The 25640-nt window shown below is 38.1% G+C and overlaps 4 protein-coding genes across 5 annotated transcripts; 1 reads left to right on the top strand and 3 right to left on the bottom strand.

Moving 5' to 3' along the window:
* Nucleotides 1-143: 143 nt before the first annotated feature.
* Nucleotides 144-17734, bottom strand: LOC140169781 (uncharacterized). 2 transcript variants are annotated; one of them, XM_072193085.1, is made up of 8 exons: nt 17650-17734; nt 9557-9858; nt 8308-8473; nt 7314-7635; nt 5421-5559; nt 4761-4886; nt 3052-3187; nt 144-2136 (listed from the first exon to the last, which is right to left on the bottom strand). In XM_072193085.1, exons 4-8 carry the CDS (start codon nt 7392-7394, stop codon nt 1623-1625), a joined length of 996 nt encoding a protein of 331 aa, XP_072049186.1. In that variant the 5' UTR covers nt 7395-7635; nt 8308-8473; nt 9557-9858; nt 17650-17734; the 3' UTR covers nt 144-1622. The 2 variants fall into 2 exon arrangements, with proteins under 2 accessions (XP_072049186.1, XP_072049187.1); XM_072193086.1 differs by lacking the exon at nt 9557-9858.
* LOC140169241 (EGF-like repeat and discoidin I-like domain-containing protein 3) lies at nt 7394-9832 on the bottom strand. Its single transcript, XM_072192498.1, has 3 exons — nt 9557-9832; nt 8308-8473; nt 7394-7635 (listed from the first exon to the last, which is right to left on the bottom strand). The coding sequence occupies exons 1-3, from the start codon at nt 9830-9832 to the stop codon at nt 7394-7396; spliced, it is 684 nt and encodes a 227-aa protein (XP_072048599.1).
* LOC140169242 (uncharacterized) lies at nt 12849-13499 on the top strand. The gene has a single exon (XM_072192500.1). The coding sequence runs from the start codon at nt 12849-12851 to the stop codon at nt 13497-13499; it is 651 nt and encodes a 216-aa protein (XP_072048601.1).
* Nucleotides 14733-15185, bottom strand: LOC140169243 (uncharacterized). The gene has a single exon (XM_072192501.1). The coding sequence runs from the start codon at nt 15183-15185 to the stop codon at nt 14733-14735; it is 453 nt and encodes a 150-aa protein (XP_072048602.1).
* Nucleotides 17735-25640: the final 7906 nt, after the last annotated feature.

Here is a 25640-nt window from a genome sequence, read left to right on the forward strand (position 1 = left end):
GTGTGATATGCAGTGTGTAACAATTTGAAGCTATTTCATGAGAAATATGAGAGATGGGAACCCCTTCCAAGTAATCATGCAAGAGTTTATGTATAAAGACATTTTAGGTGAATTCTGTGTTGATCAGAAAAACAAATTCAATCATATCTATTTTTGTATGTTGGAAATTACCATAACGGTCTCAATTTCAGTGGCAGAGTTTATTTGCATTTTAAAATCTGATTACTAAAACTTGACCTTAAGCTGTGAAGTACGTGACTTTTGTACCCGACACATAACATTGGTATGAATCTAATGAATGTGCAACATATTGGGGTTAAAGAACTTTGTCCTGACAGTTGAGTATGTTAATTGACCATTTCGGTAAATCCCATAGTTCATGCGGCCTACCCCAGATGTCGTCATTTTACGTCATGCCGATGCACACATCGTTTAGCGAACACCGTTACTGCGAGGCGTGACGTCAAATAACGACATCTGTGCTCTAACTGTATTATGTGATTTACCGAAATGGTCAATTAACATACTCATCTGTCAGGACAAATATATTAAAGGTCAATTCGGTGGCCTGAACTTTCGATCCTGGTAGAACTTTATCCAAAACAAATGGATCGAAATCTCAGCCCACAAAATTAAAATTAAATTTTATATCACATAGTATGCGAAATAATGTACTGAAAATTCTGTCAAACTTCCAATTAGGATTTCTGAGATAATTTTACGTTTCTAAATACAATAAAATAGATGAAGACTTAGACAACCATAACTCAACATTTCAGATTTCAGACAAGAATGTCTCATGTTATTCGATTCCGTCTCAAAAATGACGTAATGCGTTATATAAATATCCAATACAAGCTCAATATACACAGTGTCCCTTAAAGAATTGATCATCGGAATCTTTTAATTGTTTGGTATTTTATGGTACTAATCAGAACGTACTTGGTCATGTTTGCATTTACACAATAAAAAAGTTTTCATATACTATTTAAATATTATATATTGATCGTTTTGTTCATGAAATATAATCTATAATCGTATGAAAATATGTCAATTTCAACTCGTTCCACAGATTCAAATATTAAGCAATGATCTGTATCTGGACTACCAAGAACTGAACACGAGGCATGATGTGATAATGTTCAATACAGTTTGTTTTTGACTCAGTGCAATGGATTTGAAAATTCAAAGGTATGTGACAGCTGTTTCTCAACAGTTTCTCAACAACATTAACTACATGTATTTAGTTCTGGTTGATGCGGGCATTAAAATATCTCAAAATGAATGTTTCCGATGATACAGTTCTTTCTAGGACACCATGTACATGCGGCAAAATTGGCATTTTCTGAGATACCATTACCACACTGATTACTCTTATGTCGCTAAAAGTAATGAAATACAAAAAGAATTAGTCGACCTCTTTTGACATACTTTAAACACAATTCAGCGACAAAAAATGGAAAATCTTAAAATAAAATTACTACGTCTAGTAAATATATTTAGACGATAATTTTTCTTGAATATGCACAAAATAAAGTCAAACTTCTTTCATTAAAAGAAAAAAAGATCCGAAGAGAAACCAAAACATCTGTTATTTTTTTCATCCCAGGTCTATCGCTTTTTCATTTTTCTAAGTTTGTGACCACACTTTGATTTGTATATATTTCGAGGTTTTGATCATGTTCTTCATTACGATTCGCAGGACTTGAATCTGTTTGTTTCTCCGCAGCATTCGTATGTGTAAGCTGGGTGTAAATGTGAGGTGTTTCGTACTCATTGGACTGTTCGTCTAGTTTCAAATCAGTGTACATCTGTGAATCAGTATCCGTTTTGTTCAAAGCATTTTGATACAGCGAGCCTGCATTCTGATTTTCAACGCCTTGTACTTTACTCTGACCAGAACCTGATTGGTTGGACTTTTCGCGAGCATCCACATCTGCGTACGCGTATGCATATTCTTCAGTGTTGTTCAGTGTACTGCGATCTGGCTCAGTGTTAGTTGTATTGTCATTTTGTTGTCCTTGTAATGTTTTGATGACGTAAGTTTCTGCTCCAGGGTTGGATTTGTTTTCGTTTCCCGATGGCGACACGGCAAGTTCCGTTTCGGCATTGGTATTAGTAGGTTTGCTTTTGCGCCTGAGATAAACAAAACGAAGAACAAATCAGCGACAAGCGAAGTCACAAGACGAAGATTATTCGGTATTATTAAAGGAGGACATTCCGATTTCTTTCATCACATACTATTTTCACTTTGATTTATATGACCTTAAATCACACTTTCGATTATACCTATGATGTCTCATGTTTGTTTTTCAACCTCTCATGAGAGGCAAAAATTCGAGTTTCAAAGTACTGAGCTCAAATAATGTGTGAATAATAAATGGCTTAACTCGCTTTGGAGACATTTTGGATACTAAATCAGCCCTATATTAATTTCACAAGGCAAAATAGAAAAAATGCGCTTCATAAGCTGATTCCAAAATTTAGATTTTGATAGTGTCAAGAAGTGGTGATGAAGCTGGCAATCGGACCATCGTCCTTTTATACAATTAAACCAATCCATTACAAAAATAGATTTATATAATATGTCAGTTGAGATACACAAAAGGGAAAAAAATATATCATAGATTTCATAGATATTAAAACATTACTTCAATTTCCTGAGAAGTCCATGTTCACTGGATCTGATGGCACGGTTGCACATCTGTTGGGGCTTTGCCTCACAATCGGAGGATCGCGTGTTTGAATTCCGGCGGCGGTGTATCATGTTTTGCAACTGGGCGAGGCGCTTTATCTCATTTGTCTTACCCCACCCAGGGGTAATAGGGAGAGCTAGGAAGCTGCTGGGGATAATTACAATCAAAGTGCTGAGAGGAACTCACTAAATGATCCTGACGTATTAAACTATAATCAAGCTAAAATAGCCTGAAATAGAATAGAAGATCCTATCATGTAAAACATTTGTCATTCATGAAATAGTGTTTTACAGTTTTCAATCAAGTAATTCAAACCTAATAGCCTAATTGAACACATATTATATAATTAAATTACCTTTTGCAGAAGATGACTACTATGACTATGATCACGACGATAACGACGATGCCAAGAATAGACCCTGTTATTGGTCCTACCACTGATGTCAGCCTATTGGGTAGTACAGTTTCCGATCCTATCGTTGATGTTAGACCTAGATTAAGATAAATGCTATCAGTTAATCGTTCATACGAAATAAAATTGAAATTATTGATTATTAAATAAGTTATACAACTCTAAGGACACAACAGTTAGAAGGATTCTGTCAGATTTCCAAACGTTCGAGGATATCTCAAAAATAACACTATGAGCTCTGAGCAATGTAAAAGATAACACTCCTTCTTTTAATGATGTGTCAATGTAGTTTCTTTAAAAAAAAACCCATCGTATCTTTCCACTTCTACCAAAAGCGTCGCACATCAATGTTTGATAAAAGTTCACCGTTTCTCCAAATAATATTCTTCAAAGCTTCCAAATAGGGTGTATGATTTATAAGGTGTCATACGTAACACTTGATATTGTTATCTCACCTCTTGATGATGTCTCTTTCGTGCAAGAACTTGTTGCTAAAAAGTAGCACAAATTAGAATTTAGAAAATAAACCTTGAAGGTGAATTATTAATGTTAATGGGCCAGTGCGCGCGACGGGCGATATTGTGTGTAATTTGACCTTATTTTTGGCCCAAAATTCGGTGTTTCGGGCTAAAAAGGAAGATGCGCAGGGCAATTATTGTTTTTTTTTTCCTTCTATTTGCCTCCCAATAGAAACATTTAGGAGGGAGTGTCCCTCGCCACCCCACCCTTCCCTGCTTCCGCCGCCTATGGCTTTCATAGTTTGAGATAATGTATAAACAGATCAAATTGTCAAATTATAAGGTGTGAGAGCACAAATAGGACGCGCTGTCTGGCTGCAACCGTGGTGGTCAATGTAATTGGAAGGCTGCAGCCAGAACTGAGCCATTTAATGTTACATCGTATGAGGATTATCTGCTTGGGTAAATAAAGTGGTTTACATATTTGCTATACAATACTAATCATTATTTCTATGCTTCTAGGATTTGTGGTTACTCTGAGCTATTTACTATAGGGTCCACAACTTATAAGGTCCCCCTAATGCTTTTTGAAAGAAATCGAACATTATTTAACGAAATGTAAGATTGTAAAAAGTTATGAGTAACCTAATTTGTTTTACAAATCCGGACCAATTTGTAGTGTCACACATCATTGCGTTCGGTGACAGTGGTTCATTATGTAAAAAAGAGGCAGTTTTAAAGGTTGAACCTAAGGAGTCAGATTTCAAACAATACAGTATGCCAGGCCTGTTCATGTGTTTGTAATGGAAATAAAACTTAACGTCTAAGTAGGGAATGTGTCCTCCTACACTGCTAACACGTGCATTACGACGTCGGTGCATGCCTTTTAGTATCATTGAAAAGAGCGGCATTGTATCCAATCTATGATTGCAGACATACACAGGTGATGAGTGTATCCTGCTTGTAGTGCAGGGAGATCTATTCAAAAATTGTATTCATCTATTGCTATGGTAGTTAATCCGAGTACTACATAATAGCCGAACGCAGGTAGCAGGTCAACCTTGAGTTGGCTTCGCCTGGCTCCGCTCAGATTTGAACGCAGCCAAACGGGCGGCCTTGCTGAGGCGCAGCCAATTTGTGCTCTCGTGCTTAATTTTCTTGTCGGTTTGACCCATATTCCCAAAAACGTGATACCTTTATCAATAGTGGTGAATTCCTTTTTGTTAGTAGCCGATTTTTGAAATGTTGAAACTGACGAAGACGTAGCGATAATCCTGCGAGATGTCAGCATCCTGACTGGTGGCTGAGTCGTAGGTATATCTGCAAATATTTAAACATACAAGCTATATCAAAATGATTGATACACATTCAGTTTTTACTCATTATGGACCACCAATATCTATGATAAAACTATGTAAGCCGTACAGAGGCAAATTGGGCTATTCCACATGTTGGTTATTTTGAATTATTGGCCTGTAAAATCTAAAAAAGCAAAATAAAGAAAAACATAGACAATTGTACCGGAAGTGGCTAATTTAAGACATCACGAAAGCATAAACCATGAAAACAAATTATATACCATAATCTCAAAATTGTAATTTTGTGTGGTAGTCCATTTACCTCTATGCAGCTCTTGTGAATCCTAAATGATTTCGAGAGGATGCAATGTTGTATTTCCAGAACTGATGGGTATCAATATTTTGATACAGTCTGTATAAATCATGGTCATTCTGAAACTGATAACTTATCTTAAGTATTAAGTGTGTACATAAATCAAACACAAACTGTGCAACATGACCAATTTGCACTATCATCAAGTCTTACAGGGAATATTGAAATTATAAAACTACTCACATTCACATCCATATAGCTCAAATCGAAGGGCACAATCACTTTTACACGAGGTCGGATATATCGTTATTTCTGTTAGTGTCACTGGATTTTCAAATCTTTGGAATACAGGCGTGGTGGCATCCAAATTCCCAACAAAAGTCTGAATTCAAAGTATTAATAGCAGCCAATCACAAAAATCACAAATTTACTATAATGTACGAAGAAGTATGCGAAGAAGAATAATACGGCGAAGCAGATGAAAGAAGAAGAATATACAGACTAAATAAAAAGCAGAACACGAAAAAGCAGGAAACAAAAAAGATAAAGAAGATGACAAAGAAAGACTAAGAGTAATCCCTAGGCTAAGCATAAAAACTTATTTGCATCTTTTTTTGCCAACGAAATAGTATTTATTATTAATTAATAAATAATATAACATAGGTTTTATTCAAATATGAGAATACTACATATGAGATGATGCTCGGTACTTGTAAATATAATTATTGCATAAACATGAAAAGGTATTATTGCATAGAGAATTCCAGCTGGCTAAGTCACACATTAATGTTTTGGGAATATTTGCAAAGAAATGGTAATGCAAAAGTTAAATCTTTTTCAACTTCAACATAATGTTGCATGATATCAACAATCACACGATAAAGCTGTAAGCACTTGATTATTGTCATTCTTGGCTCAAATGTTCTTTGGAAAGATGAAATATAACATTTTGTACAACATAAAGAATTATGTTTTCTCAGACAAAATATTGTCATGAATAATGAATGCAAAAGTTTTCAAGTTTAACAAAAACTTTAAGCATTAAACAAGCATTAAACATAATATTGCACATGCGCATCACTTAATCATGTCTTTCTTGGGGATCAAATCAGAACTCGACCGCCGGTTACCCGGCGGTTCCGGGCGGGTCCGTCTGGTTCTAAAAGTCTACGGGAATATATACAGTAATGAGGTCAGTCGTCACACCCTGGATAACATGGCTGGTTGATTATCATCCAGTCGTCCGCGCAAGTATATACAGTTTTCAAGTGGAGTGATTTCAAGTGGTTTTTATTCAAATGTAGTACAATACGAAGAATTGATTTTCTTTCCCTGGAGTTCTTCTCATGTTTCTCATTAATTCTTGATATTCATAAAGCAATTACCTCTCACAACCGGATGGAACCACCCGGAACCGGCGGACAACCGGCGGTCGAGTTTTGATTTGATCAATTGATGTTTTTGTTATAGCTATCCGATTTCAGGAATCCATGTTGAGTTCTTATAACTCAGCTCCTGATGTGAAGGCAAATTAAAAGTTATTCAGGTTGTTTACCTTAAGTGAGGGAGTATGAAAAACTTGGAGTGCATTGGAATGAAATATTTCGTACCACAGGGCTCCATTATTGTACCGAAGAATTTCACAATGTAAACGTAATCTGTAGCTATTGATAGTTATTAGCAATACCATTGTAATTATGTGATGATATGCAACTCCATGTGACGTTTGAACCGTTCTTAACCCTAACGCCCGAAGTACTTTTTTTGGCGAAAGAGAAGAAAAGAAGGAAACAATAAAGAAACAAGATGAACAAGGAAGTTTTTAGTTTTGATCGAGATTCTAGCCCAAGACCCCTCACGTGCCGAACACACCTTTGCGATTGGTAGCGGGTCCGCCGGGCCACGGGTGTTTCGCTGGCCCGTCCAACAAAGCCGTGCGTAGGCCTATACCGTATATCATTAGGGTGATTGCATTATGAGGGATGCATGCATCCGCAGTAGATATAGTATTTTGTAGTACATGCAGTGTGGATATTTCTTTTTCTGAGAGTATTATGGTTATGAGAAAAAATGGCAGCTCTGAGTGGTCACGAAAAGTTGATAATTGTGAATCCGTCAACCAACATGTGAACTTACTATATCTCTTGTTTCCTGTCTGATGTTTTGCAACTCTTGACTCTCTTGATGATCTATGCGATATGTCACTTGGTATGTCATTACATACTCATCTCTTTCTTTAGAGTTCCTTGACCTTGCGTCGCTATAGCCGTCACAGTCACAGGATCACCAAAGCTTACTGTTATCGACGGGTCTTCATTGATGTCAGTAGACCTTCCCCAAGCATTTTCTCCGAAGAGACGTGCCCTGAAGGCACCTAACTCATCTGTAGACGCTGACAACTGGTTGTCTGTTATTCGTCCATCCACCATACCTAAGGCATCTTGGCAAGACGTTATTGCTTATCGATTGCAACGATATGTTAAAAAATAAAAATAAACAAAAACAAAACTATTAAAGCAGTAATCCCTGGTTTCTTTATAGCTGTACGTACCCTTAGCATAAGGTCACACAATCAAGGGTTTTCTTGAAAATCAATCTAACCCCTTGCCTGTCCTTGAACAGCCTTCTCTATATTAAAATGCGGTTGGTGTAAAACTCGGTGACTACACCTAACTTAAATTTCTCTTCTTCTCTCCTTCCCTTTTCTTTCTTTCTTTTTCTTTCTTTCTTTCTTTCTTTCTTTCTTTCTTTCTTTCTTTCTTTCTTTCTTTCTTTCTTTCTTTCTTTCTTTCTTTCTTTCTTTCTTTCTTTCTTTCTTTCTTTCTTTCTTTCTTTCTTTCTTTCTTTCTTTCTTTCTTTCTTTCTTTCTTTCTTTCTTTCTTTCTTTCTTTCTTTCTTTCTTTCTTTCTTTCTTCCTTTCTTTTTTCTTTCTTTTCTTTCTTTTTTTCTCTCATTCTTTCTCTCTTTCCTTCCTGCTACTGGTCCTTTATTTTCGGAATTTCGGAATAGCGTGTAGAAATCCTAATATCTATATCACTAACAGGGTGTTTACCATTGTCTGTAAGCCCTACTTAAAATAAGCAAATAAATCACAGATTAATAATCTTGCTTATTTGATAGATGCTCTTACCTGTACCTGCACAACCGTAAAGTTCAAATCGAAGAGGCAGACGATCATATACATCACCTTGTCCATCTAGTATTCGGATTCTGATAGCTATTAACCTTATTGGATTCGTCAAGTTACGAACAACTGGGATGGATCCACTCGAACCTATCGTATGGCCAATAAAGATCTACCAAAACAAACGTTTCAAAACGTAAAACGGGGCCAAAGTTTAAAAAATCTTTCCTATGTGGCTTTTCACCCTTTTTAAAACTTGGTTTTTCCGTATAGACCTTGTAATGTGTTTTGGTGTATTTTAATGTGTTAGTGGTTCTTTGTAGCTCTGCGGGGCAAAGCTTGTTGGCCATCCAAATTTCGCGGTTAGTGGTTCTTTGTAGCCCCGCGGGGCAAACTTGCTGGCTATCCAAATTTCGCGGTTAGTGGTTCTTTGTAGCCCTGCGGGGCAATATATTTGGATATCCATAGTGAGCAGCGGTAGTTGGCGGTCTTTCGCGGTTTGTGGTTTGCGGAAGAAGGAGCAAAGACTCATTTTGTTAAAATCGTCATCGTCATGTGGAATTCTGCGCCTTATGTGTAGGGCATACAGAGTGGGTTGACAGTCGATTTGTTAAGTCTATAATACTCTACTTGTCTTTATGAACACGCAGTGTAAAAAAAACATAACATGCAAATGATTTTTGGTAATACATTGCCTACTGCATATTGCACCGCTTTCGAACATTCATACAACTCGTGACCCGTTCTTCATGTTCTTACGACTTTCCAAAAAGGGACCAAGGTTGAAAAGCCACACAGGAAAGATTTTTTAAACTTTGGCCCCTTTTTTACGTTTGAAACGTTCTTTTGGTAGATATTGATGTTTATTTAAACAAGAAATTACTTCTTTGACAGACGCACATTGCAATAGATTTGAACTATAGACGTCGCGCTAATAATAAAACCTTCGCGTGCGCGTTGCTTACTTCTCCTTCATCTCATTAACTATGCGTTATTTATTTATGTCTTTTTTAACTTTGGAAAACTCGACCGAGTTTTTAAACTAGTTATATTATAGAAAATAAATAAATGAAAAATATAAATAAATAAATAAATAAATTGAATTTTTGACAAAATCAATCATTCTTAATACAGTTACAGATTACATTTATAATCTGCTTAATTAAAATAACTTCAGATGGAAAATAAAATTAATTAGTTTATAATGAAAATTAGAAGAGTGGAAATCAGAAAAGCACGATGTTTCTTGATTTACCATATCATCGCCATTTTTCATGTTGTCATGTTTGACATGTTGCCAAATTTCCTGGTAAAGATATTCTAACGTATAGCTCGTAACAAATTCGTCAAAGTTTCCTTGTGTTGCTATAGCTGTGATATGAACTACATTAACAAATGTGACTTGAACCCATGGATCGGTGTCGCTCTGTGAGGCTCTCCAGGAACTGCCACCATTGAGACGTACTCTTCCTACGTAATTCACGCTAGAAGAAGATGACAACTGCCCGTCTACTATCATTCCATTCTCCATCCCGAGTGCATCTTGACAGCCTGATGCTATACCAGAGAAAGTGTAATACAGATCAAAATGAAACAAATATACATGTAAATGACAAGTTTTGAAAATTGCAACAAACCCAACTGACAAACCATAAGGGTCTGTGCAATAAGTATGAGCCCTGGTGTGAGTGTTAAAATTGGGGTGGGGTGCAAGAAATTTTTGACACACATTCATATGGCGGGGGGGGGGGGTCATAAACAATTTAGCCCGCAATGGGAGGGGCGGTCATAAACAATTGACTCCGGTCACCGACATACCCATGCCCCCTCAAAAAAAATGACATCCCCCTAAAAAGGCTTAGGAAAACAGTACGGAAGCGCTAAAATGCAAATTTTCCTGCTCGCTGCACTCGCAATATATGTCTAGGCAATTTAAGGTTTGCAAATTAGGATCCAAAAATTTCGCATGTGCAAAGGGGGGGGGGGTAAAGATTTTTTGGCAGGCCGAGGGGGAAGCGATTTTTTGCAGGCCGAGAATAGGTACAAACAATAAGATACCAAAATAGGTATAAACATTCCCCACATAATGTCGCTATGACGTCATAATGTGAGGATACCCATGTAAATTTGGGAAATTCTGGCTATGTGCAAAAGTAAAGGAAGGCAAAATTAGTTTTTTGGCTAAAAATCCTACAAAAATGCTAAATATTAGAGGAAATGACTATTTTCACCTAACTAACAAGTAAAAAGTCAGTAGCTCTTGAAATAATTTCACAAGAGCGAAATGAAAAACATTGTGACCTGACCAACCCTCCCCCCCCCCCGCCCCTCTATGGTCATCTTTGATGGCCGGTCCTATGCCCGGGTATAAGTGCTGGGGTGAAAATCATATCACCAAAATGAGCGCATAGGGTCAAATTAGGGTGTATCTACAATTAGCTTAGGTCGTTTGGACGTAAACACGTGCGGGTTTTTTATGACGGATAAAAAATCTTACAGGGGGTGGTACACCCCCTCTTCGTAAATCTAGGGTATATCAAAATCATCAATTTGTTATAATTTGCCATAAAAATTTGTATTATATCACGAATTAAAAATTATTTGATACAAGACAGATATTCCTCGTATTCAGAATCCAATTTAGTGTGTCTGATGAGCTCTCATGTCCCACAAAAAATATGGTGCAAACGTTGTTATCCGATCCCTGAACGCTTGCCCCTCTTTCTTTATGTCTTTATTCATCAGTAACTATAATAAATTTAGATTATTACGAGTATGTTGAAGCTCTGTCCATTAGTGTCCTGAAGTCTTCTGGAAATCAATCATATGTGATCAATATACCAGACCCGTGGGTCTTGAAACGTCGTAGGCTATAAAATTTGAGTCCGGGATATGAGTACTGGATGTGCATGTGTCATAGAAATGTCCTTTCTAATAAAAGCATTAATTTATTTCCGGTAATTTCAAACGTTGTAGTTAAATTTTGATAAATTTAGAATTATCGTGTCAATATAGGGCATACACCTTTTCCACATAAACCACAAAACCTGCCACGATAGGCCTATTTGTTTGAATTTTGCAGAATTTATTTTCTATATAGAATATTCCTTTTTTATGTCAAAATTATGAGTGATATTTGAGAAAATATAACAAATTTAGCCGAACATAACATCAAACATGTGCCAAAAACTTTATGCTAAGAATTATGCGGTGCACAATTTATAATGATTCTCTGCTGCCAATAATCGCTTCTCCCCCTACACAAGCAATAATACAAAGAAAAAAAAGAAATGCAGAAAAATTGCAGAAAAAAAATGCAGAAAAAAAATGCAGAAAAAAAAAATTAACTCTGGAACAAGTGTGTTTTCAGGCGTTTTTCAAACATAGACACAGACGCCGATTCCCTGATGTCAACGGGGAGACTATTCCAAAGGCGAGGTGCAACGACAACAAAGGAATTATCTCCGACTCGTTTCTTAGATTGAGGAACAGCAAGTCTTGTTGCATCAGTAGGAGAACGAAATCTGTGTAGCTACATCCTGAAGTTGCTGGACAAGATTAGTGAGATATGTAAGGCCTGGTTATTTAGACATATAAATACATATAGAATGATTTTATAAATAATTCTTTGTTTTACCGGTAATCAATGGTAAGACAACAAGAGGCCATCTAGGATCTGAGAAGATGTAAGCTAGGATTGATCCCGTCCACAAGCATTATAGTCGATGCGGGATCAGATCAAGGCTCTGACGGAATGATGAATCGGCGAATACGCCACAAATTTCGAATATGAAAATTGACAGTTTTACAAATGCTGCTGACATGACTTGACATATTTAAGCACTGGTCAAATGTTACCCCAAGATTTTTAACAGTGACGGCAGGGTTGATAGTGATATCACCAATGTCTTATTGAATGCGAGGTAAAGTAGACAGAGCTCTAGAAGACGCAATGACAAAGAATTCAGTCTTATCCTGATTAAGTTGCAACCTATTCTGAGACATCCATGCACTGATTTCAGAGATACATGAGGCAAGATTATTAAGCACACGATCACAGTCACCAGGAATCGTGGGGTCGAATTCAGAATATAGTTGTATCATCAGCATAAGAATGAAAACGCAGGTCATGTCCACGAATGATGTTTCCAACAGGATATGTATACAATATGAATCCTTGTGGACCGATTATAGAGCCCTGTAGTAATAAGGAATATGACAATTGAAAACATGTTCATCAGAAAAAATATGCTTAATGGAAACACTGGTAGTTCGATTTTCAAGATAGGTCTTAAACCAAGATACTACAGCACCCTGCAAACCAAAACATTTCTCCAGTCTTTCTAAAAAAAAATGGGGTGGTCAACGGTGTCGAACGCCGCAGACATGTCAAGTAGAACCACGAGAACAGCTTTGTTACCATCCATGGACTGGTCCAGAGGTTGTCACTGACTTTGATTTTGCTGATGATATAACATTACTGTCAGAGGAAATAGATCAAGCTGCTCAGCCAGGTGGAAACATCAGTAGGAAAAGTCGGATTGGGAATGAATGCTGGCAAAACCAAGTTCATAACATTTAACCATAACAAATGTATCACAATTAAGACAAACAGTGGAACACAGATTGAGGAGGTCCCAGATTTCAAGTACCTAGGTGCGTGGATGAAGAGCTCAGAAAAGGATGTAAAAATACGAAAAGCAGCAGCCTGGAGAGCTTGTAATGGGATGGCCAAGATCTGGAAGTCGTCGCTCTCAGCAAGATTCAAACAGCGCCTATTTACAGCAACAGTGGAATCGGTACTGCTCTATGGGTGTGAGGCATGGACAGTCACTTCCAAACTGGCAAAGGAGCTGGATGGCTGCCATACCAGACTGTTGAGGTCAATGCGTAATGTCCACTGGAAACAGCATATGACAAACAAAGAGCTGTATGGCGACCTTCCAAAGTTATCAGACAAGATCAGAGAGAGAAGGACTCGGTTTGCTGGTCACTGCTATAGAAGCAAGACAGAACCTGTATCTCAACTGGTGCACTGGATTCCGAAGCATGGGAAAAGGAAACAAGGAAGGCCTGCCCTAACATATGTCGACATTTTGAAACAAGACACCGGACTTGAAACAACTGACATGACAACAGCAATGCAAGACAGGAAGATATGGAGGGCCATCACAGTTCGAGGACACCACTCGACATAGGCAGGCAGGTAGGCAGGACTGGAGAGCGTAATTTTTGACCTTCAGGAGGGCTGTCTCCGTACTGTGATATTTCTTATACGAAGACTGATGTTTCTCACCAAGATCAAAGCTGTTCACATGGTTACTGACTTGAGATGACGCGGCCTTCTCTATTACTTTTGACAAAAATTTGAGGTTAGCAACCGGCCTATAATTTCTCAGAGAATTAACATCAAGAGAAACCTTCTGAAGAACCGGGGTAATGATAGATTGTTTCAGTGTATCAGGGAAGATTCCAGAGGATAAAGAACAGTTTACAATCTTTGTTATAATAGGTAAAACAATATCCAAATTATCTTTGATCAACATGGTAAAGTATCAAGAATACAAGACTTGTTTGAAAAGCCCTTGATGATTTTCTCAACGTCAGCACTGGTGAGTGATTCAAAATTTGACATCAAATTAGAACAGGGCACAGTATGAGATGAAGAAGCACTGTACAAGGAGGAGCAATCATTAATATTCGCTCTAATGTTTTCAACTTTCTGTATGAAAAACAAAAGAAACTCATTGGCTAATTCGGTGTCAGATGATGTCTTACGCACTGGCAGTGCTTTAGTTGAATTATTAAGCAGTCCATTTATGGTCGCATACATATCCTTTGAAGTACCTGTAGAGAATTTATCTGAGAAATACTCTGTTATAGCAGTCTAATGAGTTTCGCAATAGCTAGCCATAATTTTCCACAGGCTTTCTCGGTGTTCGGAATCAAACGCTTTTTCAAAGTCCACAAAGGTAATGTATATAGGTTGACTGCCACTCTATGACTTGCTCAATAATATTCCGCTAAACATAAATCTGCTCTACTGTTCTTCCTCCCTCCTTCCTTCCTTCAAGTGCAGACTTCACAAGTGAATAATATCGCACTGTGGTTGCGGGCGTGTGCGGAAAAGAGATAATCGCAACCAATATTGCAGAGTGCTCTATGTACAATGTGCAAGTAAAAACAAATCTTCCAGGAAAAGGTTAGTTGCAGGACGCCCTCAACGCCGATTTGAAGGTGTCGAGGGAGGAGATCTCTGCAGGGTCAAATTCCAAGTTGTTCCAGTCCCTGATGGTTCTTGGGAAGAAGGATGATTGGAGTGCCACAGTAGGGTATCCAGAAGCGTGAGTTGTGTCCTCTTGTACTAGATGTTGATTCTTGTAGGTAATGTCTCCAGTTGATGTCCACAAGATCATATCGGATTCTATACATCATTGCAGGCGACTCTGGAGACGTCTACACTCAAGCGAAGGCCACTGCAGGTTTTGAAGCATGGTAGTATAGCTGCTGGTACGATCGTAGTTGTTCAAAACAAACCGGGCACTGCTCCTCTGCACCTGTTCTATCTTTTTGGTGTTGCGAATGGTGTAGGGATCGCAAACTGTCGCAGCATATTCTGCAATGGGTCTGATGTATGTGTTGTAGCAGGCTTCCTTTATTTTGCGGCTGAAGTTGCGTGAGAGGAAAGCTCTGGTGGAGTTAGCTTTCTTACAAATGGAGTCAACATGGGTGTTGAAGTTCAACTTGGCATCTATATGAACACCCAGGTATTTTGCAGAGCAGGCAACTTCAAGAATTTGACCGTGGATTGAATAGGAGGTGAGTGTCGGTTCCCTCTTGGTTGTGATCCGCACCACTTGGCATTTGGATGGGTTAAATTCCATCATCCATTTGTCCTCTCACTTCTGCAAGGCATCTAGGTCTTCCTGCAGCAAGTTGTTGTCTTGGCTAGATTGAATTCGCCGGTACAACACACAATCGTCAGCGAAGAGTCTTGTCTCTGAATGGCGTACCCTGGCTAGCAGATCATTGATGTAAATCAAGAAGAGGAGCGGACCAAGGACACTTCCTTGAGGAACACCTGATGTAACATGTGCTTCACTGCTGACTCTTCCATCCACCATGACTTGCTGTGTGCGATTGCTGAGGAAATCTTGTATCCAAAGAAGTGTGGAGCCACAAATGCCGTAATGTTCTGATTTCATGAGCAAGTGTCTGTGGGAAACCTTGTCGAAGGCTTTTGAAAAATCCAACAAGATGAGATCAGTCTGTTCTTTAGACTTCAGTCCTTTCGCCAGGTCGTGGATGGTCAAGATAAGCTGGGTGTTACATGATCTGCGCTTCCTGAAGCCATGCTGAGATTGGGTCAGGATGTGATGGTAGGATAGATGCCTGATGACTGCACAGTGGATGATGTGCTCGCAGAGTTTGCAGAGAATAGCCGTGAGTGAGATTGGACGATAGTTGCAAGCCAGAGAGCGATTACCCTTCTTGAAGAGGGGGAAGCTGAGAGCTTTCTTCCAAACTGATGGAATTCTTCATCTCTCAACTTGTTGTCCACTCCATCTCTAATTCCGTCAATACGTACTCTTCCAAATACTTTGCTTGGGACAGAAGTTAACCGCAACGTAATGCCTCGGTAATTTCCACATTCTGTGAGATCACCTTTCTTTGGTATATAACTTGACAATGGATATAGGTGTGGGGCTGGCACTTTCGCACTAAGGGGCATTCGGTGAGAGCAAAATGTAAAAAATATGGGGTCATTGGGTGAGAGCATATTTGGCATTCGGTGAGAGCAAAATGAAAAAAAATATGGGGTCATTGGGTGAGAACATGACCTTTTTTTAAATGGAATCTTTGGGTGAGAGCCGAAACAGCGCCACAGAAACCTCGAAAATCGAATTTCTAGTTCTAAATGGCTTCAAATTTCTGTGTTTTTTCAAAATAAGTAACAAAATCAGTGATAAATGAAAGCTGCTGTTCAAATTAAACTTGTAAGGGTCTTTCGGTGATAAATCAAATGGAAAAATAGGGGGTCTTCGGGTGACAGAGCATGTGTTCATAAAAAATATGGGGTCTTTGGGTGACAGCGATACCTACATACGCGTCACCTCCAAAGTTGAGTGCCCCCCACCGGATCTGTGTCTACTTTCAACAATTCATCAATTTTTAATTGCTGCTCTAATTTCTGCTTTTGATATGTGATTATCACTGATGTTCTCAATTACCGATACTTGGTCATTTAACATGTTTAACTCCTCTGAGACTGGGTTGGTTGGTAGTGGTCTGTTTAAAACTTCTTCAAAATGTTCTCGCCATCTTGTTCTCCTTGCTGATTGTTCTGTTAATATGTTCCCTGATTTATCATTTACAACATTGCTAGTTCTGCCTTTATCATTGCTTACTCTTTGTAATGTCATATTATCCTTAATTCGCCAATTTCCTGCTGTTTGTTCTGCCCGATATGCGAGATCATCAGCCAATTCTCACTTGTTGACATGCTTGTCCCTTCTCATACTTTTCTTGACTTCATTGTCTTTGTTCAGGTAATAGTTCTGTTAGATTCTGCTTGACTTTGTCTGTTCAATATCTCTCTTCCGTTTTATACTCTACTAAATACATGATTTCTTGCTGATCCATGGTTTCTGGCCCTTCTTTTTGTACCGAGAACATAACCTTCTGTGCAGTTTCTTTGTAAGCATCCTCAATTTATTTAAAAAAATTTGTATTGTATTGTATTGTATTGTATTGTATTGTATTTCACTCACAAAATCGTGGCCAAAGGCCAAATTACATGTGGTTTACATTTTTAAAACATTAAAAACATTTATAATCAACATGGAATATTGCACATATATCATAAAACATCAAAACTAAATAGATAATCAAATGGGGCATTATATGTTAAAAACAGATTTTTGAACTTAACTCAGAATAAAATGAAAATATTGCACATTGATTTCATACTCGAGCAGTGAAGCAACATAAATATAATACTGAGATGCTGAAAAAGTCAAAATGTTGCCACTTCTACTACATCCTCATAATTTTGGAGTACATTAAATCTATAAGTTCAATTTTGAATTTTGATCTGATGGTAGTCTGATGGAGTTAGGTTGTATCAAATTTCCTCCTTGTCACTTTTGGTTGTTGCTTTCTTTTCAACTTAATCTTGAGGCTGGTAAACATGCTAAACAATAACAATAATATTTCTAACCCTTGTGAAAAATAGTCGAAGCAAAAACGATGTGCGAGGTAATCGAATAAAATATTTAAAGAACGATTAAAAAAATAGCTTGAGATTGTAATGTAAAAAAATATATATTACTTTTTTATTCAACATACCATTTGATGAGGCCAGATGAAGCACATAACATGCCAATGCCAGGCTGACGATTAGTCGTGCTTTAATGTCAGCCATTTTGGATAAGGCAAAATAAAAAAATAAACATGTTTCACGTCCCTCCGCTTCCTTTTTGAGGTTTCCTCAATATATTTTTATTTTTGAAATTCAGTTATAACTTTTCAAAAAATATGTCTAGGAAGTTGGAATGCTTTCTATAGCCTTGTTAAGATACAAGAAACATTTTAGGAAGGTTTTGTGATCATTGGAAGGGGTGTAACTCTCAGAACAACAAATAAAAAAGGGCCTCCTTCTTTTTCCAGGCATTATTGTATACGCTAAAACAGCTCTAAGTATGGGTATTTACACCAATTTTGCGATAAAAAATAGAAAATAAAAAGCCCCCTCTTCCTCCTTTTTTTCGAAAACCCGGACGTGAAACATGTTTTATTTTTTACTTGGCCTAAAATACGTGAAATACACGTAGGCCTACATTTTTGTCTACTAAAAGAGGAAGTAATAAGCTATAAATTATTTTCACACACCGATAACTCTCCGTCGTCAGTAGAACTATACAATTATGGTTACAAATGAATTTGCTGCATGTATTTTGATGACGTGTGAACTTGATTTGCGTTGGTTATTAAGTTTCTATACAGGTAATTGGGGGTTTCCCCGTGTGTTTCAGCCATGACCCCGTCGTCGGAAAACTGATGAACCCAATCAGGCTTCAGTAATTGTTGAAGAAATGAAATTAAAGGATTGACAAATCCCATAAATAATTGCTGCCACCATAAGAAATTATAGTATTATGGATATGAGTTAGCTGTGCAATTAAAGAATTTCCCAAATAAATTACGAGCCCTGGGGAGGCAAGAATTTTTTTTAGCAAGCAATTTTAGGCAAGCCGTGAACGGGGAAGCGATTTTTGCCACAAATTCAAGGGGCGCCTTATAAAAAGGCTTATGAAAACAGTACGGAAACGCTTACATTGACAAATTTTGCTAGCGGATTCAGAAGAGCCCCCCCCCCCTAAAAAAGTTTTGCCGCCGGCGAATTTAACTAGAATTGTTCAGTTCAATATTGAACGGGATAGGACAGGGCTCGTTGAAATGATAAGATGCATGAAAAATAATTGTGAAACGCATATTGTAAAAGAGTAAAAAAACGCACTCACCGTAAGGCTGCGTTCACATAGAAGTAGGCCCTATACTATTCGGCTATACGGTGCACGTTTTGCAGGTGCACGCGTATAGCTTAAATCGAGCAAGGCAATTTCATAGTACCGGGTCACATAAGGCTACGATCACATAGAAGTATACTATTCGGGTATACGGTGCACGTTTTGCAGGTGTACGCGTATAGCTTAAATCGAGCAAGGTAATTTCATAGTACCGGTTACATAAGAGGGCACTATTCAGACTATTCGAAAAGGCCGTATACCTGCGTATAGTAGTATAGTGGGAATCGTGCGTGTTCGATTTTAGTGCAGCGTATACCGTCCTAATTTTAAAACTAAACCATATGTGGGTAAATTCATTTAATTCTGCACATTATGACACCTCATTGAATGTAATGTGACCTCAAGAAGTAAAGTTACAACCATTTGATTAGACGAAGAAAATTGGTAAACTGACCTATCATGCCTATACTCGCTAATCGCTATACGAAATACGCTCATTCGATCAGGCTGAGTTCACATAGTATACTCCTATCCTATATGAACTCAGCCTGATCGAATGAGCGTATTTCGTATAGCGAATACCGTATACTTCTATGTGATCGCAGCCTAAGAGGGATAAATGCGAAATCTTTTCAAAAAATACTTCGAAAGAGCTGTTTCACTCTTTTAGGCTGCGATCACATAGAAGTATACGGTATACGGTATTCGCTATACGAAATACGCTCATTCGATCAGGCTAAGTTCATATAGGCGTATACTATGTGAACTCAGCCTGATCGAATGAGCGTATTTCGTATAGTGAATAGCGAGTAGGTCAGTTTACCAATTTTCTTCGTCTAATTAAATGCTTGTAACTTTACTTCTTGAGGTCACATTGCATTCAATGAGGTGTCATAATGTGCAGAATTATATAGTGCATCTATTTAAAACAAATGAATTTACCCACATATGGTTTAGTTTTAAAATTAGGACGGTATACGCTGCACTAAAATCGAACACGAATGAAAATGTGAATAAGAGTGTCATCCCCCTGGTAACGCAGTGTTCATTGGTACTCCCCGTTATGGGTAGGTCACAGTAAGGCTTTGCACCCCCAGCCTCTTGACTTGTAATGTTCTTTGTATTTGTTTTCTGACTATCAGTCCCAGAACAACGCCAAATATGGATTAAAAGACCTTTGACCTTGGATGTACAACAGCATGTTATGATCTAATGGGAAACTGTGCACATCAACAAACACCATTTCTATCAAAAAGGCAACAGCCGATATAATTTGAAACCACATAAATTACTAGAGTTGGTTCTTCTCTTGGATTTGGACCAAGCTTTAGAATATCGACTGTTGCGTTTTGAAATAAAACAAACCAGAAATTTATCACCCATTGTAAAAGATATGGCACATGTACCGAATACATGCAGGCCCGTAGCCAGGGGGGGTTCGAGGGGTTCGATCGAACCCCCTAAAATTTTGACACAAAAAAAGGAGAACATGGGAAATGTGGTTGAAATGGCCATTTTAGCACAAAAATTGTTATTTTTCTCGCGCTTCGCGCGAATTTTCCTATTAATTTTAGGTTCAGTTTATGTAGGCCTATGACTTAATTTAATGCTATAAATACAGCAGAGTCATTATTTGCCTCTTTGTCTCATCTAGATTTGAAGATTAAAAAAAAATATTTGGTGTGCAAAAAAACGATAACAGAGAAAGCTTAGTTCAGAGATGAAGGGAGTGATATAACATAGGAAAATAAGATAATTGATATTATTTGTGATGAAATAACGCACCTGATTAGCAATATTTGCTTGTTTTAATCGAACTAATTTACCTCTTTGCTATAATATATCCATTATATTCCTGATAATAATGTAAAAATAATGCACCAAATGCCTTCAATTGGGACTTCATTTTTCAAAATTCTTCCAATTCTGAGGGGGCACATCCCCCTCAGACACCCCCTGCGCCTGATTTGCAACTTTTTCTTGTTTTAACCGCGTCTTTCCTGTAATATATTGAACCAATATGTTGATAATAATGTAAAAATGGTGCACCATGCCTTCAATTGGGACTACATTTTTCAGCTCAGACACCCCGTATGCCTGATTTGCAACTTTTTCTTGTTTTAACCGTGCTAATTTGCCTCTTTGCAATAATAAATTGAAACCATATATTTCTGATAATAATGTAAAAATTGTGCACCAAATGCCTTCAATTGGGACTTCATTTGTCAAAATTCTCCCATTTCTGAGGGGGGAGCATCCCCCCTCAGACACTCCCCTGCGCCGCGGTTCCGCGGCGCGATGCCCGCTACGCGGCCATTACTCATCATTTATACTTAACAGAAATCTGCAAAAACGAACCCCCTAACTCGCAGGGCTGGCTACGGGCCTGTACATGTACATACATTGGCTGACCTTGTGGATTTCCTGGCCCAGCCATGATAACCACATAAGGAGATTATACGATTAACCTAGTGCAGCTATTGTCATAGCAGGGTATTATTATGTAATAGCCTACTCCTGATCCATATTTGGCGCTCTCTTGGACTGACTATACCAAGTTGTGTGGTAATTGTCAATAAAGACCGCATAGGTCATTGAATCTGAATCTGAATCTGTAATGAGTACCGGTGGTTAGTTGCGATACTCCCCTGGTCGGGTAGTATCCCGAGGGTTCTTGCCTAGTAGCTAATTTGCATGGACCGTTGAGCGTTTTTGGGTTGTGCAAGGATAAAGATAGATTCCCTTCTAAAAACTAATGGCAAGTTTATATACATGTACTGAGTTTACAATGAAACAGTTACTTTTTATTTATGAGTTACTTTTCGTTATGCTAATTAAATTTTAATTTGCATAAATTTAACGATGTTTATTAATTGAGCACCAGAGGTGTAATATAAAATATCACTTGAAATTTGGAATAAAATAAAATATTTAATACTGTTATAGGGCTGCAGTAGCCCTCTATACACTTCTAGTGCCCGTTTCTATTCATCGTTATGTATTCTTCTCCCGTGCATTATTTTCGCGAACTACCCTTCACAGCCCAAATTATATAAACCTGCACGCTAAACAATGCATTATCTAAAACCTGCACGCAAAACAATAGATTCTAGATAATACGTGCACGCTCAAATACTAGAAATACTACTTTCACATAACCATAAAGTAGAGTTAGGTGGCGCTTTAGACACAGAGATCACATAACTATATAATTGTCTTAGTTAGGGGAAAAAGTTCACTTTGGTGACCACTCTCTGGCTAGTAAGGTTTGACGATTGATTCGACTTCTATGGACCATTTAGAAAAAAAATAGCCACCATGTCCCTCGCGAAAATCCCGGCATTTTTCGCTAGAGACCAAAATCCAAAATGGCCGCCACCACCATTTTGAAAATTTAAGTTTTGAACCAGAGCACCTATAATCATGCACAAAGACACTTTTTCGGATATGTCGAGTACAAGGATTCCGATTCTGACATTAGTTTGACATTACGGCATCATTTTCACCCAGAAATCCAAGATGGTGGCCGGCACCATCTTGAAAAATTTAGTTTTGAACAAGAGGACCTTAAATCGTGTACAAAGACACTTTTTTGGATAAGTCGACCACAAGGATTTCAAATTTGACATTACTTTGACATTACGAACTCATATTTACCCAGAAATCCAAGATGGTAGCCGCCGGCGCCATCTTGAAAAAAATAAGTTTTGAACCAGATTACGTAAAATCGTGTACAAAGACACTTTTTCCGGTAAGTCGACCCCAAGAAATCCGAATCTGACATTAATTTGACATTACAAAATAATTTTTGCCCAGAAATCCAAGATGGCCCCATTTGGTAGAGCGTAAATGTGATTTTTGAATGAAAGCAGAAGCATAAATGTGTCATTTCCGCCTTATCTGGGGTTCATGTCCCCTATATGGGGTTTAAACGGCCTTATCTTGGGTTTACATCCCTTATCTAGGGATAAGGCGCCTTACCTGTGGTTTAGACGGCCTTATCCTGGGTTTACGTTCCTTACCTGTGGCTAAGATGCCTTAACCTTAGCATATCGCAGTCTAAACCCAGATAATGCATCTAAACCCCAGATAATGCGCCGTAACCCCAGATAAGAGACGTAGACCGTCGATAAAGCAGTCCAACCCCAAATAAGGCGCTTTAACCCTAAATGAGGAACATAAACCTAAGATAAGGCATCTAAACCCCGCATAAGGTGCCCAAACTCTAGATACGGGTCGTTAACCCCAGATAAGGGTCGTAAACCTCAGATAAGACATCTAAACCCAAGATAAGGCGCCTTAACCCCAGATAAGAGACGTAAACTCAGATATGACAGTTTAAACCCCGATAAGGCGCCGTAACCCCAGATAAGGGACGTACACCTCAGATAAACCAGTCCCAACCCCAAATAAGGCGCCTTAACCATAAATAAGGAACATAAACCTAATATAAGAGAAGTAAACCCCAGACGGCGCCTTATCTGGGGTTTAGACTGCCATATCTGAGTTTACGTCTCTTATCTGGGGTTAAGGCGCCTTATCTTGGGTTTAGATGCCTTATCTGAGGTTTACGACCTTTATCTGGGGTTAACAACCCTTATCTAGAGTTAAGGCACCTTATGTGGGGTTTAGATGCCTTTTCTGGGGTTTATGTTCCTTATTTAGGGTTAAGGCGCCTTATTTGGTGTTTAGACTGCTTTATCTGGGGTCTACGTCGCTTATCTGGGGTTACGGCGCATCATCTGGGGTTTATATGCCTTATCTGGGTTTAGACTGCGATATGCTAAGGTTAAGGCATCTTAGCCACAGGTAAGGAACGTAAACCCAGGATAAGGCCGTCTAAACCACAGATAAGGCGCCTTATCCCTAGATAAGGGATGTAAACCCAAGATAAGGCAGTTGAAACCCCATATAAGAGACATGAACCCCAGATAAGGCGGAAATGACACACTTATGCTTCTGCTCTCATTCAAAAATCACATTTACGCTCTACCAAATGGGGGCCATCTTGGATTTCTGGGCAAAAATTATTTTGTAACGTCAAATTAATGTCAGATTCGGATTTCTTGGGGTCGACTTACCGGAAAAAGTGTCTTTGTACACGATTTTAGGTAATCTGGTTCAAAACTTATTTTTTTCAAGATGGATGCCGGCGGCCACCATCTTGGATTTCTGGGTAAATATGAGTTCGAAATGTCAAAGTAATGTCAAATTTGAAATCCTTGTGGTCGACTTATCCAAAAAAGTGTCTTTGTACACGATTTAAGGTCCTCTTGTTCAAAACTAAATTTTTCAAGATGGTGCCGGCCACCATCTTGGATTTCTGGGTGAAAATGATGCCGTAATGTCAAACTAATGTCAGAATCGGAATCCTTGTACTAGAAATATACGAAAAAGTGTCTTTGTGCATGATTATAGGTGCTCTGGTTCAAAACTTAAATTTTCAAAATGGTGGTGGCGGCCATTTTGATTTTGGCCTCTAGCGAAAAATGCCGGGATTTTCGCGAGGGACATGGTGGCTATTTTTTTCTAAATGGTCCATAGAAGTCGAATCAATCGTCAAACCTTACTAGCCAGAGAGTGGTCACCAAAGTGAACTTTTTCCCCTAACTATCTGTTCGATATATATACCAACAAAAAGTACGAATATACATTCTGTGGTGTTAAAATGGTATAGTTACAAACGGTGTTCTATAATAGTGTACAATTACCGAATAAGGTGCAACTCGCTAGACTTGAGTCCAGTCCTCGTTTACGGAGTTTAGGATTAGGGTTTAGGGTTGGGATAGGGCAGTCTTGTAATAAGACTAGTAGAGTTGCACCCTTGCAAATATCATTGTCATAAATTATGATTAATGACCTCAAATAAATCAAACATCAAATGAGAATAATCGAGCTTCTATTAATTAAAAAGGGCCAAAAACAGGTGGATCATAAGTATACAAGATGACACCATTGCAAAATATTCAGCATTTTACAAATGAAATACATGTAGGCCTATATCTAAAATAACATAGCCGGGCCCGGGAAACACACACTAGCGCATAATATCATGATCATGCTTTATAATACCATAGGCCTTCAAACACATGCTGAACAAATTGTTAAATCCCAATGTCGTGTGTTTTAATATAAGTAGTTCAAATTATCGTGCTCGTGGATGCTATTTTTGTGGAGAGGAAAATCACCAGAGGAAAGACTGTAAGCACACAAAACCTATACAATGTTTTTCATGCGGTACCTTTGGTCATAAACAGAGTCTGAACATGTGTAAATATTTCTAGATTTTAGGCAAAGAAGTAGTGTCTGATGCCGCTTCTGGTATACAAGCCAGAGAAAGTATTAATTTTGTATTCGGCGGCAATGATATTGGTGTCTCAAATTCATTTAATGTTTTGTATGATGAATGCACTCGTTCAAATATAAGTAATGTAAAATGTACTGATTTTTATCATGTAAATGAAGACGATATCTCTGGAACTGATAACATGCCTATTTGTAGTGATCACATTACTCAAGATGTAATATCACATAGGCCTACCAACAAGTCATATGAAGGTAATAAGACTAGTAAACATGGTAAAAGACACAGGCGAGGTAAAGGGAAAAGACGTGTTAGTAATAGGCCTGTTATCGGGTGTAATTTTGCGTTTAATAACGTTAACAGAGTTAAGAACAAAATTTATGACATAAGTGATCTGTTGAATAAAGAAAATATAGATGTTATGGGTTTGGCCGAAACCTTTCTTGAACATGACGATGGTATTGAAGTCAAGGGATATAAATGGTTTGGTAAGAATAGATCCCACA

Source organism: Amphiura filiformis, chromosome 14 (assembly GCF_039555335.1).
Source record: "Amphiura filiformis chromosome 14, Afil_fr2py, whole genome shotgun sequence".
Taxonomy (NCBI): Eukaryota; Metazoa; Echinodermata; class Ophiuroidea; order Amphilepidida; family Amphiuridae; genus Amphiura; species Amphiura filiformis.

Bases quoted from the DNA above. Each gene is read 5' to 3' on its own strand.
- LOC140169781 (XM_072193086.1), bottom strand. From the start codon at position 7,394: ATGACATACCAAGTGACATATCGCATAGATCATCAAGAGAGTCAAGAG. The intron at 4,887-5,420 runs GTGAGTAGTTTT...AAATATTTGCAG, and splicing joins TGAGCTATATGGATGTGAAT to ATATACCTACGACTCAGCCA. The intron at 2,137-3,051 runs GTAATTTAATTA...TGTTTATCTCAG, and splicing joins GTAGTCATCTTCTGCAAAAG to GCGCAAAAGCAAACCTACTA.
- LOC140169241 (XM_072192498.1), bottom strand. From the start codon at position 9,832: ATGGAGAATGGAATGATAGTAGACGGGCAGTTGTCATCTTCTTCTAGC. The intron at 8,474-9,556 runs GTAAATCAAGAA...TTGTTTTGGTAG, and splicing joins TGAAAAATGGCGATGATATG to ATCTTTATTGGCCATACGAT. The intron at 7,636-8,307 runs GTAAGAGCATCT...GCAATCGATAAG, and splicing joins TTACGGTTGTGCAGGTACAG to CAATAACGTCTTGCCAAGAT.
- LOC140169242 (XM_072192500.1), top strand. From the start codon at position 12,849: ATGAATGCTGGCAAAACCAAGTTCATAACATTTAACCATAACAAATGT.
- LOC140169243 (XM_072192501.1), bottom strand. From the start codon at position 15,185: ATGGAATTTAACCCATCCAAATGCCAAGTGGTGCGGATCACAACCAAG.